Source organism: Trichosurus vulpecula, chromosome 1, assembly GCF_011100635.1.
Source record: "Trichosurus vulpecula isolate mTriVul1 chromosome 1, mTriVul1.pri, whole genome shotgun sequence".
Classification (NCBI taxonomy): domain Eukaryota; kingdom Metazoa; phylum Chordata; class Mammalia; order Diprotodontia; family Phalangeridae; genus Trichosurus; species Trichosurus vulpecula.
Genome location: NC_050573.1, coordinates 498645743 through 498663243, shown reverse-complemented (window position 1 = coordinate 498663243; position 17501 = coordinate 498645743). Strand labels below are relative to the sequence as shown.

The window sequence follows — 17501 nt, the reverse complement described above, 5'->3', positions numbered from 1 at the left end:
GTGTGTGATCTAGTGTGGACAATGGGGTTTGTTTAATTAATAGTATTTTAGTGTGATAGTTCATTATAGCAGGTAATCATATTTGTATTAATTCATAAATGAACAGCAAAATATTGATTATCACAAAATGAGTTAACATAAGAAAACAACAAATGATGAAGAAATTCTATCAGTTAAGAGAAGCCCAAGAAGAAAACTTAAAAGAAGGGAGTAGTTTCAGAATGGGAACAGAGTCAGAGGAAAGAGTAATCTCACAAGTCAGAAGAAAAAAAATTGCTTGGCTGCAAGGAATATAAGAATAGCTAGAGGAAATGAAGAAGGGAAAAAATGAAATTAGAATTGAAATAAGAGCTCTTGAGGGGGAGGGAGAATTCAAAAGGGAATAGAATAAATGGCTTCAAATTGAAAATAGAAAACCTTATTCAAGTAGTAGACTCCCTAAAAAATCAAATGGAGGAATTAGAACTCAATGACTCCTTAAGACTACAAAAAATAGTAGAAAAAAAGGTAAAAACTGGGTCAAATAGAAAAAAAATGTAAGGCCTACTATGAAAAATAACTGATCTGGGAAACTGATTGAGGAGACATAATTTAAGCATCATTGAATTCTCTGGAAATCATGAACAAACAAAAAACTTGGATACTGTAATTTAGGAAACCATTTTAAAAAATTATCCAGAGCTCTTTAGAATCAGACGACAATCAAAATAGAATCCACTGATCATCCCTGAAAGAAATCCCAAACTGAGCCAGGAATCTTGTATTCAAAATCCAGTTTTCAAATCAGAGAAAAATATATTATAAACAGCTAGAAAGAGGTTCATGTACCTGGGAACTACAGTCAAGATGGCACAATAATGAATGAATGAAGCATTTATTAAGTACATAATATGTGCTAAGAACTAGGGGCTACAAATAGACAAGTGCAACAGCCCTTGCTCTTAAAGAGCTCACGGTCTAGATGGAGAAATCTACACAGATGGAAGTTTTCAACTGTAAGCCAGATGAAGAAGTTCCATGGTTCTTAGGATGCAGCAACAAAGCAAATGATAACGCCTCTTCTTTGCCATTTCTTCTGATAAAATCGTTATCAGTTTCTGATGTTGAACCTTTTTGACAATGTTAAAGACTTTGGAGACAGTTTTTTTTCATGAGTCTTTAAATAGATGTGGCTGTAGCACCTACAGAACCAGGTGCCAGATTGCCTTGTCCAGTCAGTCAGTAAACATTAAGTACCTACTATCTTATCTGTCAGGCATTGTGCTCAACACTGGGATAAAAATAAGAAAAAAAAAAAAAGACTGTCCCTGCCCCCAAGGAGCTTGCAGTCTAATGGGGGAAGAATTATACACAAAAGGAAGCCAGGGAGTCAAGTGAGGAAGGTACCCCAGCAACAGAGATTTAATGGAGAAGTCCAAAGGAGTAGAGCCCAGTGGGAAATGAAGAAATGGCTGGCCTGGGTGCCCTCCTGAAATGGAGGTTTTGGTAGGAGTTCATGACTCTTGCTTCTAGTCATGGGGCAGAAGGCTGATCTCACAGGATGATGAAGTTTTTAGAGGCTTGATGGAGAAGTCCAAAGGAATGCAGGAGGGTGGGAAATGAAGAAATGGCTATAGTTTATGGCCTTAGGTCACCTCCAGACCAACAAGCAAAAGAGATTTTTTTCTCAAGTTGATAGCTGAGGGGCCTGTGTAGTAACTACTTTACAGGAGAGAAAATCTTGGAACATGGTACTGCAAAAGACAAAAGAATCAAGGATAACTTAGCCTGAAAAACTGAGTATAATCCTATAGGAGGGAAAATGGACTTAAAATTTTTTTAAAAATTTACTTCATTAAATATTTCCCAATTACATATACAAATGTTTTTGAACAATCATTTTAAAAAAATTTGAGTTCCAAATTCTCTTTCTCCCTCTCATGCCTCCCCCTCCTTGAGGAGCCTAGCAATTTGATGTCAGTTATCTGTGTGAAGTCATGCAAAACATTTCCATATTAGCCTTGTGTGGGACAACAACTAAACCCAAAATTAAACTCAGAGGCTTCTCAAGTGGAAAGTAGAAAGTAATTTTATTTTGATTCCCACGGTCTCCTAACCAATAGATAATCGGTAGGGAGAGGCGGGCCTTCCCAGAAGGCAGAACTTTAGCTTCATACCCTAATGTAAACAACCCCCACCTCCACCCCCACCACCACTGGCCTTTTACTCTCATTGGTGGAATTCAGGCTTACAATCCAAACTCTACCCCAGGTACAATTTAGGCAACGCCAAACTCTTAAAAACACTTCTATCCTTATTTGGCAAGGTTCTTGCTGGGGAGTGCTCTAAGTTTCGGATTCCTGGGGGTCAGGTGATTCGAAACTTAGGCCTACCTGACAATCAGAAGCCCTGAGCCACGCTGAAAAGTGCCCATCCCCATTGGTTCCACTCAACTCACAGAAAAGGCCGAGATCCAGATTCCATGAGAGGGCCTCACCATCCCACTAAACCACATTGCAAAAGAAAACAGACAAAAACCCCCCAAGAGAGAAAAGAATAATTTAAAAAAGTATGCAGCAGTCTGCCTTCAGAGTTCATCATTTTTCTGGAAGTGGATAGTATTTTTTGTCATGAATCCTTTGGAGTTGTCTTGGATCATTGTCTTGATCAGAGTAGCTAATTCTTTCTCAGTTGATCATCCTTAGAATATTGTTGTTATTGTGTACAATGTTTTTCTGGTTCTGCTCACTTCACTTTGCATTAGTTCACATAAGTCTTCCCAGGTTTTTCTGAAACCATCCTGCTTGTCATTTCTTATAGCACAATAGTGTTCTGTCATAGTGATATAACACAGCTTGTTCAGCCATTCCCCAGATGATAGGCCTTCCCTTGATTTGCAATTTTTTGCCTCTACAAAAAGAGCTGCTATAAATATTTTTGTACAAATAGGTCTTTTCCCCTTTAATTTGATCTCTTTGGGATATAGACCTAGCTCTTTGGGCTTAGTTCCAAATTGTTCTCCAGAATGTTAGACCAGTTCACAGCTCCGCCAACAGTTCGTTTGTATCCTAATTTTTCCACATCCCTTCCAGCATTTGTCATGGAAAATAGAGTTTTAATAGAATAAAGGACTTTTAAGCTTTCCTAGTGAAAAGACTAGAACTGAATAGAAACTTTGAAATTGGAATACTGGAACTGAGAGAAACCTAGAAAGGTAAATGTATCCCTTCTGTTAGAAGGGGCTAAATGCTGATGAGGTATTTACATTCAATTTGGCGGAGGAGTGACATTGTTTCATTTAGCATTGGAGAGAGTTAAGTAAAAAATACAGGCTATGAGTAGTTCTGTCCTGTTTTGTTGGATTTTAGAGAAAAGGAAAAAGAAGGGAAAAAGGAATACTTTAGTACAGAAACTAGGAGGAAGGAGAAGGAGACCTTACTATTTCACATAAATGGGGTAGGTGAAAAGAGTATACAAACATCGAAGAAAGTGTAGCAGGATTGGGCATTTCATTAACCTCACTCTTAGCTGAGTTTCACAGCCAGAAAAAGGATTATACACACAGACATACACATAATGTAGTACATTGAGAATTTTCAAGGTCCTTAATAGCTACTGCTGAAATAAGGCATTACAGAATCCAGACAGGCAAACTGCAGTTTACATGTGACGCACACCATCAATAGTTGGTGAACATGATAACACATAGTGTTTTTATATTTACGTATATATATATATATATGTATATATATATATATATATATATTCTCTGCTAAGCTGTTTGGCCCTCGAGAATAACAAATGATAAATGATTTGCTTCTTATAAAGTAGTTTTGCTTAGTGCAGGTACAGGGTATTTAAAACAAAGGAGGATGCTTAAATTGTTACAAGGGAAAGTTGTGTTGTGTTTGTCCTTTGTTTTCAAAGAGGACCATGACATCAGGGAAATGATGACATGACTTGCAGTTGACTTGGATTTGAGTGAGGGAGGGCTGTGCAAGGTCACCAGCCTCACTTTCTGCTCCAGAGCCATCTGGGTCCAGTGACCTGATATTCACCAGGACAACTGGAGATGGCCCACGATGCTATGGGAGACAATGGCCCTTTTTAGGCTAAGGCCTTTTCAGGTTCTCACTTTGAGTGAGGGAACACCCATTCAGTGAATAGGCCTCTTTAAGAAGGGAGTCAAGGGATGGCACAAGGGAAAGAATGTGTCCTTGTCAGCATAGCCCTTTACCATAGAAAAAGAAAGCCGTACCTTCTTAGTCAGTACATCAAAGAAGAATCTCAAAGAAAGAAACAGAAAAATAACAAATACTATTGAAAATAACTTTCAACAGTTAGAAATGCATTAAGCTAAAATAATAGAATTTGATTGTTATAAAATTATAACGACCAAACTTGTATCCTAAGAAGAAGCCTCCCTCCATTACTTTTGCAGAAGTTGGGGTCCATGAGTATGAAATACTGCATATGAAGCCACATTTTTCAAAAAAAATATTGGTTTTGTGGAACATTGTTTTTTTCCTCTTTTTAAATTCTTTATTATGAGAGGTGGCTCTGTCTCAGAGGGTGTAGGTTAGGGGGACGCTGGGAAATATGTAGGTAATATAAAAACAAAAGCTCAATAAAATTTGTCTGTAAAAAAAAATGCATTAAATTCAACTAGGAAATAAGAAGTATAATAGATTTGAGTTGTAAGTAATCTCAGTTAGACAAAGTCAGCTCCAAAGTGTGAATCGTAAAGGGAAAGAGAAAGAAAAAGACAGTGAAAAGAAAATGTAAGAACCAGAAATTGGGTTCCAGTACTGGTGAGGACAGGAAGAGCAGAGGACTAGGAAGAGACTACTTCAGTCACAGATCACTAGGCTTAATCAAATTCATTTTCTTTACCTTCTTCACACTGCCAGCACAGAAGGGAAAAGATTGGTGAGAAGTATGCCTATAGTGAGGACACCGTAGAAAAGCCAGCAGGATGACAAAAACAGATAAATACTAAGGGGGAGAAATAAAACATTCATTGAAAAGTGTCATCTCACTGAACATTTATTTTGCAACTAATGAGATTAGGTCCAAATCCTAAGATTTGGAAGATGAAGAAGATGAGAATATTGTAAGAAATTCAGCAATTTCCACTCAAGAACACCAAGAAACTGAAATGGTTCTGGAGAATAATTGATGAATTAAGTGAAAGTATCAATGAATAAGAAAAGAAAACAGACCTTTGAAGGAAATAAATCAGCAAGTCTAATGACAGGATATTAGAACAAAATATAAACATTCTGTAGCAGTAGTTTTTTTTATAGTACATAGAAATCAGGGAACGGAAGAAAAAATTAATTTGAGGGAAGGACATCAGAACCAAATTGTTGTAAGCAAAGAGACTATAAGTGCTAACTTTGATGGAAGAAAAGAATATATAAAAATATTCGATAGGGGAAAAAACAACCTTAACAATTGTGATCTGAAATGTGAAGGTATTTATTCGGTTCCGTAATAAAAGGAAAAAGGAAGGAGAAAAAATGGATTTAAGAACCCCAACAGTTTGCTGCATAGAAGCTGTAAGCCTGGGTCCCGAACCTGTGATGTCATTGACACTGGGAACTCCTAGGTGAGGAAACTACCAGTACAGATGTTTCTCTCCAGTTTAGTCCTAGAGAATAGCCCAGGACAAGGTTTTTAAATAACACAATTAGCATTTATACAGTGCTTTCAGTTTTGCAGAGCACTTCACAAATATCACGCTTTATGGTCGTAGCAATCCTGGGAGGTAGTTATTATTATTATAATTTCCATTTTATATGTGAGGACACTGTGGTGGGCAGAGGTTAAATGCCTTGCCCAGGATTACAGAGCTAGTAAGTTTCTGAGGCTGTATTTGAACTCTGGAAGGTGAGTCTTCCTGACTTCTGGCCTGGTTCTCCATCTCCACTGTGCCACCTAGCTGCCCCCTAGAAACATAATTGTGTCAAATATTAGTAATACCAAAATTTAGGATTAGGTTAAAAAAAGTGTTCAGGAATTTTATCTCTTCAAACTTAGGTGAACAAAATAAAAAAGGGAGAATCAGTGAATTGACTATGCAATTAGGGAGCCTAGAAAGTAAATTAGCAATCCTATCTTGTGCTACAAGTCATTTCTTAGGCATAGGGCTGGGAACTGAGATTTCATTGGTATAGAAAAGCTAGATGTAAAGTGGGTAAAGTCTTGGACTTGGAGTCAGAAAGACCTGAATTTGAATCCTGCCTCCCATATTAACTATCTTATCTGGGTGACCCTTAGCAAGTCACTTAACCTTTCTTAGCCTCAGTTTCCTCATCTATAAAATGAGGATGAGGGCTGTTATAAGATAAAATCAAATCAAATGAGAGAAAAGATGTAAAGTCGTTTGCAAACCTTAAAGAGCTATGGGAATGCCAGCTCTCATTATCATTATCATTTCTCTGGGCTTCAGTTTCTTCATCTGTAAAATGACTTCTAAGGTCCCTTCCAGCCTTCAATTTATGATCCTAAAACAAGTTCAGAAGAAGAAATGTTGACAGGAAAAATTTCTATTTCTACAAAAAAATACTTGCAAAAATAAAGGAAAACGTAAATGGGTAGATATTCCATGGGCGTGATTACATGGTTCCAATATAACAAAAAGGATGCTATCAGAATTATTTAATGGATTTGATGCTATACCCATCAGATTACAAAGGGGATGCTTTTAGAATTTGACAAAACAACAATTCATTTGGAGGAATAATAGGTCTAGAATCTCAAAAGAAATGATGAAAAGTAGAAAGAAATATAAAAAAAAGTACAAATAGAAGGGACACATAGAACTTTACCCAACCTCAAATTATATTATAAACAGTAGTCATCACTGTTTGGTACTAGTTCAAGAACAGAAAGAGTAAATCAGTGGAACAGACTGGATAAGCAGGAAACAGAAGCAGTTGAAAACAATAATCTAGTGTTTGATAAACTCAAGTGCATGAATTCTGGGGGTAAGAATTCCCTTTTTGACAAGAAACGATGGAAAAACTTGAAAATAATTTTGTAGAAATTCAGTTGGCATAATATCTTAGACCATACATCATAGAGTCTAAATGGATATACAACCTGCGAATTAAGGTACATCATAAAACAATTAGAAGAGAGTTGAGGAGGTACCTTTCACAGCCATAGCTATGGGGAGAATCTTAAGACAAAAAGTTTTGATCACATAAAATTAAAAAGTTTCTGCTGTAATTAAATCATTGAAAAAAGTAAAAAGAGAAACTAAGTGGGAAAATGTTTGCATCTCCAATTCCCCAATGAAATAAAAACAACTGTTGTATTGCAGACTAGCAAAGCTTGAAATATGCAAACTGTCAATGTTGGAGGGGCTATGTGAAGACTAATTAAAACATTAATACTCTGAATTAGTGAATTGGTCCAACTGTTCTGAATATAATTTGGAATTATGAAAGAAGAGTGAAAAAACTATCCATATCCTTGAACCAACAGTTCTAAAGTTAGAGACAGAAGCAATCAATCAACAAGCATTTAAGTGCCTGTGCTATGCTTGTCCCTGTCTCCCTGGGCTAGGCATTGCATGTTTAAGCACTAGGATTACAAATACAAAGAATGAAATAACCCCTACTCCCAAGGAAGTTACATTTTAAGACCCCATGTAGAGATAGAGATGGCATTAGTAGGTCAGCACCTTCTCTGCACCTCCCTGTCTTAGTTGCCTTGAGCATCAGGAGTGCCTAAGAGGGATTTGCCTATGGTCACATAGTCAGTATGTGTTAAAAGCAGAACTTGAACCCAAGTCTTCCTGGATTTGTGACTGGTGCTGTATTCATTTTGCTTCTCAAGAGTCAGTATGCATATCCAGATATTTATAACAGGACTCTGTGGTAAAAGTAGGTGCTCTTTGATGAATACCTGGGGGGAAAAACCCGTGTTTATATAAATGTTGTGATAGGTCAGACCTGGCTCAGGCTGGGTTGGTACTCTAGATTCAGGATTGGCATGTAAACTTCTTTTTAAAATTTATTTTTTATTTTTAGTTTACAATACTCAGTTCCACAAGTATTTGGGTTCCAAATTTTCTCTCCCTCCCACTCTTTCCCCCAAACCCCCAGGATGGCATGTAATCAAATGTAGGTTCTACATATACCTTCACATTTAACTTATTTGCTTAATAGTCCAGTTGTAATGAAGAATTATAATCAGTGGAATGAATCATGAGAAAGGAGAAACAAAATCAAATTTTTTTTAAAAAGGGGGAAAAAGAGAGAGAGAGCAAAAAGTTTGCCTCAATCTGCATGCAGACTCCATAATTCTTTCTCGGGATGTGCATAGCTTTTTCCATCATGAGTCTTTTGGAGCTGTCTTTGAACCTTACATTGAAGAGAGGAGTCAAGTTAGTCCTTACAGATATCGTGTGTCTGTAATCGTGTATAATGATCTCCTGGTTCTGTTCCCCTCACTCAGCATCAGTTCGTACAAGTCATACCAGGTTATAATGAAGTCTGTCTTCTCTTCATTTCATAGCACAATAGTATTCCATTACATTCATATACCACTATTTGCTTAGCAATTCCCCAATTGATGGGCATCCTCTTGATTTCCAATTCTTTGCCACCACAAAAAGAGCTGCTATAAATATTTTTGTACGTATAGGTTCCTTTCCCACTTGTATGATCTCTTTGGGTTATAGCCCTAGAAGTGGTATTGCTGGGTCCAAGGGTATGCACATTTTTATAGTCCTTTGGGTATAGTACCAAATTGGTCTCCGGAATGATTGGATCAGTTCACAAGTCCACCAACAATATAATAATGTTGATTGGCATGTAAACTTAATGAATTTATATAATCATAGTGGGAGAAGTCAGTTCAAATTAAGTGTCTGCTATGTACTACATATTATGCTGAGTGCTGGGGATACAAACAAAGACAAAAACAGTTAGCCTTCAAGGGGCCCACCATCTTAATGGGGCAGATAACATACAAATAAGAGAGGGAGAGAATTCCAGGCATGAGGGATAGCCACTGAAATGCCTGGAATTAGGAGATAGTGGTGTCTTATGCAAGAACTGCTAGAAGGCCAGATTCACTAAATCATAGAATTTGTGGAAGGAGGTGTTGGGGGTGTGGTGGGGTGAGGGTGGAGGAATGGAAGGAGTAGAGTAAGGTATTAGAAGAATGGAAAAGTAGAAAGGAACCAGGTTATCAAGGGCTTTAAAAGGAGATTTAAAGGAAGATAACTAACTGTGATAGATGGATCAAGTGAGTGTTTTTTTGTTGTTGTTGTGTGTATGTGGCATTTTGTTTTGTTTTGTTTTAGTAGCAGGAAAGCAGCCAGTAGACTGAGAGAAATTTTAAAAATGGGCGTGGGGTGAGGTGGATAAAGGGGCAGTCTGCCAGAGAAGACCAGATAATTGGAATCATGTGTGCTTGTAGAGGAGCTTGCCTTTCACAGGTAGAAAGGCCTTTTTATGTGAGCTGGGAAGGATACCAGGGAAAGGATATTCCAAACAGGGAAGGGCTGTTAATTGAAAATATTCTTGATTGAGCTGAACACAGCATTCTTGTGGCATTGTTGGTCCAGTTCCTCTGACTTGAGTCAGAAGCCTAAGTAAGGAGCTCTAGCCCCTTGTGTCTTGTCTGTTTTTCACTCAGGTGAACAGGAAGCCGTGTCAGTAGCCCAAACCTTAGTTCTCTGAGTCAATTCAATCTTGAGAACAGTTTCAATATCTTTTAAGGAACAACTACCATAATCTTCATGAGGGTAGACCGTAGGATATTGCTCCCATAAAAAATGTAATGAAATAGTCTGAGTAAGAATGTGAAAAATTCAGAGAAGCATTGGAAGATTGATGTAGAGTAAAATATCAGAGTATACACAATGACTTGGCAATATAAATGAAAAGGTTACCTAACGGAAGCCAGACTCTGAGCAAATGGAAATCCATTGATTCTACAGAGGAAGGGATGATGAAGCATACCGCTCTCATTTCCGCAAAGAGGCGAGACTTATGGGGAATGATATTGCATACCCTGTCAGATGTGGTAACTGTTTCTGGAACTTTTGCTTAATTGTTATTCTTTGTTACAAGGGAGGGTTCAATCTTGAGGAGGGAAGCATTTTTTAGAAATGACTGAGATAAAGACAAAAGGCATCAGTAAGACGTTTTAACAAGATGAGTTTAAAGTACATTTCCAGGAAAGAGTAAAAGATTTGTATATCTTTGGCATTCATACCTGTAAATTATTTTTCTAGGTATCTGCTTGTTTCCTCTCCTCAAAAATGAAAGTAATTGAATCTTTGTCTCCTTATTTTAGGTTTGTGAAGTTTTCTATGCCCAGTGTACCTGACTTCGAAACATTATTCTCACAGGTTCAGCTTTTTATCAGCACTTGTAATGGGGAACATATTAGATATGCAACAGACACTTGTAAGCTACATATTAATTATTTTCTGTTGAATATGTTTTATATTTATTATAGTTTCTTGAATTTTAAAATTGTTTATTGTTTTATCTAGTTGCTGGTCTTTGCCACCAGTTAACAAACGCTCTCGTGGAAAGAAAACAGGTAAGAAATTTTGCTTAGTCATTATAAGCCCAATATGTAATACTGTTTGTCTAACTTAAAGATTGAAGATTAAAGTGAATAATATTAATACTTTGTACATAGTACCCTTCTGAGCAACTCAAAGTACTTTTCCCATGTCATTTAATTTCAGCATTTTGTGTAGAAGAAATAGGCATAAATTAACTGACATCCCTTAGGTGACCAAACTAGTCATCAGTGCCTCAATTTTAAGGCACTAGTCTTAGGACTCAATCTAATATTTATTTTGTTATATTCCTTTTCCACCTGTTTGAATTTTAAAATAGTTTTCAACATGTTGGTCTGAGAAAGACTGAAAATACAAAATATGTGTTAGCTCTTACTAAGAGTACTATAGTTTGAAAGAAAGGCTCATAGTGACCAACCAGTCTCTTGACATGTAAGTTCTTCAGTATATTTAAAATGTGACTATAAAATGATACTACCCAGAAAAATTGGTGAGTGTCCTTCCTTTAGTCATGCCTCACAGTGTAAGGGCCTACATTTGATGGTATTTTGTTTCAGTCTTAAATTCAAGTACAAGATAATGTTCTTGTGAGGAGGATTTGTACTCTCTTAATTGGCTTTCCCAAAGAACAAATGCAGCACTTTTAACAACAATTTAAAGTTTCCTAATTTACTTAATCTAGCTTATGCATCAGAAATAGTAGTACTTTGTAATATCGTGATTTCATCAATATACTCTCTTAACTGATGCAAATCACAAGCTTTCCATACCTGCTTATCTTAATGTGTTTCTTATTATCCCATAACTCACCCAAAGAGGATCAGCACAGCTTGTTGGGAGCCTTTTTCTTATTTCTTATTCTTATTTATTCTTAAAATATTTCTTATTTTCTTATTAATATCTTGGAGATATTAATGTATAACTGACTGTTCATCTGTTGTCTCTTGTATTTGGTACATCACCCAGCTCACTTTATTTTGTTAAATGTGTTCTGGATAAAGTCTTTTATGGTGTTTCCTATAATGTTCAGAGGTTGGTGATATGCCAGAACTTATTAATTTATATACAGAACTTCTTTATATATGCAGAATTTCTATATTTTGTTTGTTTAAAGTTAACTAAAAATTAAAATTTCTTCATTAAGAATTGAAGACGTCTTAGTGCTTTGAGAATCTGACTTCCATAGTAAATAAATAGTTTGGTTTTCAAAGTCAGCGCTGAAGTTGCATTGTCTTGTAAGAAATTCTTTTAAACATTGAAGGTCAATTTTTCCTATAATGTAAAAACAACAGTTTCCTGAAAGGATATGGAAACCTCAGATTATTGCTTTAAAGGAACCTATCAATTAGTATTTTTTTTATTTGTAAGTGACAACATAAGATCCAATGTGCTGCCATCTATGAGAACTTATCTGAAAGAGATGTCATTTCTGACAGCCCCTGCGAGGAATTGGTATCCTCAGACAAGCCATAGACAAGATGCAGATGAATACAAACCAGCTGACCTCAATACATGCAGATCTCTGCCAGGTAAGAGGTAGTATTATGAATAAATTTAAAGATTTAAGGTTTTTAGTATTTGCATATTTCATATACTCAGTGTTATGCTCAATAGGGAAATATTACTGTCTTCATAGGCTTATTGCTGGGAAATTCACTGCCTTCTGAGACTTTTCAAAACTGATAGCTATCCATTTTTAATGATTCACATAGGGACAAATAACTAATAGAATGTATTGCTAAGGATGATGAAATCCTGGGCAAGAGACCTTAGGGGCACAGGTAGTGTCTAAATCATTCCTTTCAGTTTAAGCTCTTCTTTTTTCAATGGGGTATAGGGAAAGGGAATAAGCATTTGTATAGTGCCTACTATGTGCCAGGCACAAATATCTCATTTCATTTGCACAGTAACCCTGGGCTATTATTATCCTTATTTTGCAGTTGAGGAAACTGAGGCAGAAAAGTGACTTGCCCAAGGTCACATACTAGGGAGTGTCTGAGGGCACATTTGAATTCAGATCTCCCTGATTCCATGCCTAGTATGTGATCTACTGTGCCACTTAGCTTTTGTCAAAGGGTGTGATCAGTTTTATGACTGCTCTTGCATATTATTCTCTAAAATATTTGAACTAGTCTCTACTCTCATTACAAATATAAAATGTTCCTGTTTCTTCATATCCCTGCCAGCCTTAGATTTCTATCTTTTTCAAATATGTTTGCTATCCTAGTAGACATATGGTGGTCTTTTGAGGTCACCTTTACATTTTTCTGATTTTTAGGGACATGTAAGTCTATTCCTTTGGCTATTAAGTTTGTATTTCCTCTGTCATAAATGAACTATGTGTTAAATACTTTAAATTTATCTTGTTCTGGGAACCTGTGATCCTTAAGCTATCTTGGTATGTGTTGTCTTTCAAGGAACATAGGCTTGTGTAGGATTCTTATACTCTTTCAAAGTTATTGTTTTGCTTTTCTTTTCTCAAATTTTCTTCAGCTTATGGTTTTTTTCTTGTTCCAAATATGGCACTTTTCTTTTCAAATTCTCTTATTACTTTGGCGCAATTCTGTCATGAATTTTAAGTGGTCTACTTGGTTGGTGGTTTATTCTCTTGAGAGCTTTACTTTCCAGTGTCATTTCTGTCTTAATAATTTCGTTGAAATGTTTTGAACCATTCTTGAGTTTCTTGCTGATTCCCCATGATCTCTGGAAAGTCCACAGAAATTTATTTTTCACTGGACATTTTTTATTAACTTTCCTTCATTGTATAATACTTGTTCAACATGTTAAGACCCTTCTTTGAGCCTTTGCTCATTTTTGCTCTTGTCTTACAAGTCTTGTTTTAACTGTTTAGGAGTTAGGCTTTTCTACACAGTCTTTCTCTTTTGGAGTTTTGTCTTTTAGCCTTCTTTTTTCTTACATTTCTATTTATTTTTATATTTCTACATATCTTCTATTTCTATTTCTTCTTTTCTTATATTCTTATACTCTTACAGCTTATCTCTGGCTTCCTTCCTCACTTGATCTCTTCTCCAACCACTGATGGGACATGGACCTTTTCTCCTACAGTGTGCATTCTTAGCCTCCTTTGGTTGTTTAGGAGTTCGAGGGAGAGTTACTGGGACTTACCCAACTCTTTGTCTAGAACCACTATTCCTAATCTGGAGTCCCCAAGCTTATTTAATTAATTTATTTCCTTTGTAATGCTCTGTATTTTATTATATTACTTTAATAAATTTTTCTGAGGAAACTATCAGACTACCAAAACACATTACCAAAAGCTTACCAACTTCTGGTCTAATGTAAACTCCATGTGGGTAATAAGAATCATAACTAACATTTATGTAGTGCTCACTACGTACCAGGCTTGTGCTAAGTGCTTTGCAATGATGATCTCATTTAATCCTCACTGTACCTTTGGGAGGTAGGTGCTCTTATTATCCCCATTTCAAAGTTGAGGAAACAGAGGCAGACAAGTGAAGTGACTTGCCTGGGGTCATACAGCTGTTAAGTGTCTGAGGCTGGACTTGGATGACCAGAAGGAGGAAGCCTGGCTCTCTCCCTGCTCTGCTCCCAGCTGCCCCACCTAGAAGGCAGATCCACTCTAGGTTTCTAGTGCTCTCGCACTCAGGCTTGGAAGCGTCTTCCTCCAGTGGGTTCTGCCCTGGGATATGTTTCCTCTTCCACCCAGCCCCCAGTTATATTTCCTTGGCATAACCACACCCGGTGCCCCCTTTCCTTTGTGGGGAGTGTTAGAATCCATATTGACTTACCTCTTTAGGAAGAAGTAGACAGTCAGGGACCCATGGCTGTAAGGGCCCTGGATGTGGTACCTGGCATTTGAGGGGGGGAAGAGGGAGAGTGGGAGCTCTTACTTTAGTTCAATAATGTGTTTTACATTTTAAAAAATATTCTTTTTCATTATGAACTTTGAAGTTATCCACATGAGGCAGAGCAGCATGGTGTGAAGAGCACCAGCCCTCGAGTGAGATCCAAGTGGAGTTCAGTTTCTGCCTGTGACACTATTTGAATCACCTTGGGCAGGTCACTTAGGCTCCCTGAGCTGTCAAATGATGGGGCCTTCAAGGGCCTTTCCAGGTCTACGCCTTTGATCCTATTCATGTTTCACTACACAAAGAACAACAGAAAAGATCATTGTATATAAAAGCACAAACTTTGATATAAATAATTTGTATTTTTTTCTGAGTGTGTATGAAATTTTACAGGGTAATAACAAACTTACCTTATTTAGGTATCCTTCTGAACTTCTTTTTGGTTTTCTTCTTTGTATTTTTTTGTTGATGCTGTTTTCTTGTTTTTCTTAATTCTTTTTTTTTTTGCTCCTGGCATTATCTACTTATTCACTACACTGTTCTCCCCAAATAGAAACCCACACTTATGCGTATCAGTATATAGTTAAGCAAAATAAGTCAACACACTGATGGTGTCTGAAGATCTATGTCTTATTTTGTACCTTTAAATCATCACCTCTCTGACAAGAAGTGGGAAGCATGCTCCATCCTTACTCCTCTGAAGTTACAATTGATCAGAGCTCTGAAGTCTTTCAGTTTTTTTTTCCTTTGCATTATTGTGGTAATTGTTTAAATTGTACTTGTATTCTATCCATTTCCTTCTCCATCTGTTTATACAAATCTTTCCAAGTTTCTCTTATTGTGTCATATTCATAGATTCTTATGGCACAACGATATTCCATAATGTTCATAAACTACTTAGTTCTTCCGTTCCCTAGCTGATGGACATTCATCTGCTTTGTTTCAACATAAAGTGCTATGTGTTTTTTTTTCCCTTTCACAGTGTTTGCTCCTAGTAAGAGCTTGATAAATGCTTGTTGATTGACTCGTTTTTCCCTTTGTTTTCAACCTCTTTCCTCTTAATGTATGCACTGTCTAGTGACTTTTAGGGTATACATGCAAATTGTTTTCCAGAATGGTTGGATTAGTTCATGGGTCTACCAATGCATTATTTATATTAATGTTCCTGTCCTTCCATAGCCCCTCCAACAGTTGTTATTTATTTCTTTGCCAGTCTGGCAGGTTTGAGGTAGAATTGCACAGTTGTTTTGATTTGCATTTATCTTGCAATCAGTGATTTGGAGCAGTTTTTCATGTTAAGAGGTTCATATCCTGTGTCCATTTATTCATTGTGGATTGCTTCTTGGTCTTCTAGATTTGTGTTAATTCACAATATATTGTGCTCAGTTCCTTGCACATACATAGCTGTGCTTAGTAATTGTTTGTTTATTGGACTGCGATTAGAATTTGGATTTCTGGACCATAGGACCAGACATAGGATTTTTATCACCTACTTAAGCAGGGCTGATAAAATTATATTTGATAACCATTCTTTTCATGGATACTTGCAGATTTTATCTTTTAACTGAAAATTAAGGGCACAGAAGAAAATTGCTTACAATTATCTACCAAAACATACCAAAGGAGGGTAAGAGACAAAGTATAGGAAGGAGAATATTAGTAGAAAGGACTGATAATTCATAGGAAACTATCAAAAAGCAGAGCCAGCAATTAAGACCATAGCCTTACATGTCTATACATAATGTTCAGGTGAACTAGAGATTTTAACATAATGAAGTAAACTTGGTTTCACAGAGGTAATCAGTGAGTCTTTTGGCAGGATGGGACTTGACCAAAATGTGACTATAGAATTGTATACTTTATTCCAAAGGAAAAAAATGGATAAAATAGGCAACAAACTAGCATTGTGTATTAAGAAGTTATATTCCTATGAGGAAATCCAGAAGCATGGTAGGAAAATATTCAGGGTAGAATAAATTGAAAAAAGAAATAAAGGTGATATCATGAATGGAATACGCTATAGGCCATCTGTCCAGAAAGAAGAAAAACATGAATGTAGTACAGAGGTATGGTACAGTTGTGATAGAAGAATTCAGTTATCCCACATGAGCTAGAATACTTTCTTTTCTAAATCTAAGCAGCTAATATATTTATGGCATGCCTTACTAATAATTTAATTCTTCAAAAGCTGGAGGAAGTAGCAAGGGGGAATGCTATTCTGGATCTGATTTTGCCCAATAAGGAAGAGAACTGGTTGCTGAAGTAGAAACCATGAGAATCTTCAAAGGAAGTGTCTACTCCATCTCAAAGGTGCTACTAGAGGAAGAAAGGACAATGAGGTGTAGTCTGACACGGACCTTAAGTTTTGGAGAGAATTGACTTCAGAGTCAGAGAGAGGGAATGCTAAGAATCCCGGGGCCCAAAATCTTACAGGGATGATACTCATGAAAAGCTCTCAGGCATGAAATTTTGGTGACAAATTATTTGGATGAGTAAGAAAAGGGAGAGCTCTCAAAAGAAACAGATGTAGACACATAAAAAACTCACCAACCAATTTGTGTGTTAGGGACTCAACAGCAGGTAACCGAGAGTGAATGAAGAAAAGTGTCATGGTCCTATAAGTAGTGTCAGGAGTGCTCAGTGACCTGGGGCTGATGGTGAGCACTGGGAGTACTCTTTTTGTCAATGATGGTGTGGAGAATTCTTGGTATGGAAGTGGCTTCTCTCATGTGTACAAACAGGTCATTTGTAATTATATTCTTACAGCATTGGCTAGGGGTCCTTAGAGGTTTGTGACTCTCCCTGGGTCACATCACTGGTATGTGTTTGCGGCAAGACTTGAACCCAGATCTTCTTGAGTCCAAAAATTTGAGACTGAAGGTATTTGAAGGACTTTGATATGGAAGGATTGTTTCCTTTTACTTTATTCCAAAGAGTAGAACTATATATAGAGTAGTTGCAAAGAGATGGAAACGGGCTTGATAAAAGTTGGGGGATTGGGGCAGGGGGCGGGGGGACGAACAGGAGCAGGTCCTAGCAATTAGCATTGTCCAAAAGTAGAACAGACTGGTGTAAGAGATGATAGGGTACTTATAACTGGAGGTCTGAAATTATTTTAATTGTCCATCTCGGTG

The 17501-nt window shown here is 36.9% G+C and overlaps 1 protein-coding gene across 1 annotated transcript in view; it reads left to right on the top strand.

The window, feature by feature from the left end:
* Positions 1-17501, top strand: part of COPS3 (COP9 signalosome subunit 3) — a 40446-nt gene that overhangs the window by 7939 nt on the left and 15006 nt on the right. Inside the window, exons 3-5 of the mRNA XM_036739547.1 lie at positions 10300-10412; positions 10502-10551; positions 11974-12066. Coding sequence (XP_036595442.1) covers positions 10300-10412; positions 10502-10551; positions 11974-12066 — 256 coding nt within the window. The remainder of the gene's footprint in view (positions 1-10299; positions 10413-10501; positions 10552-11973; positions 12067-17501) is intronic.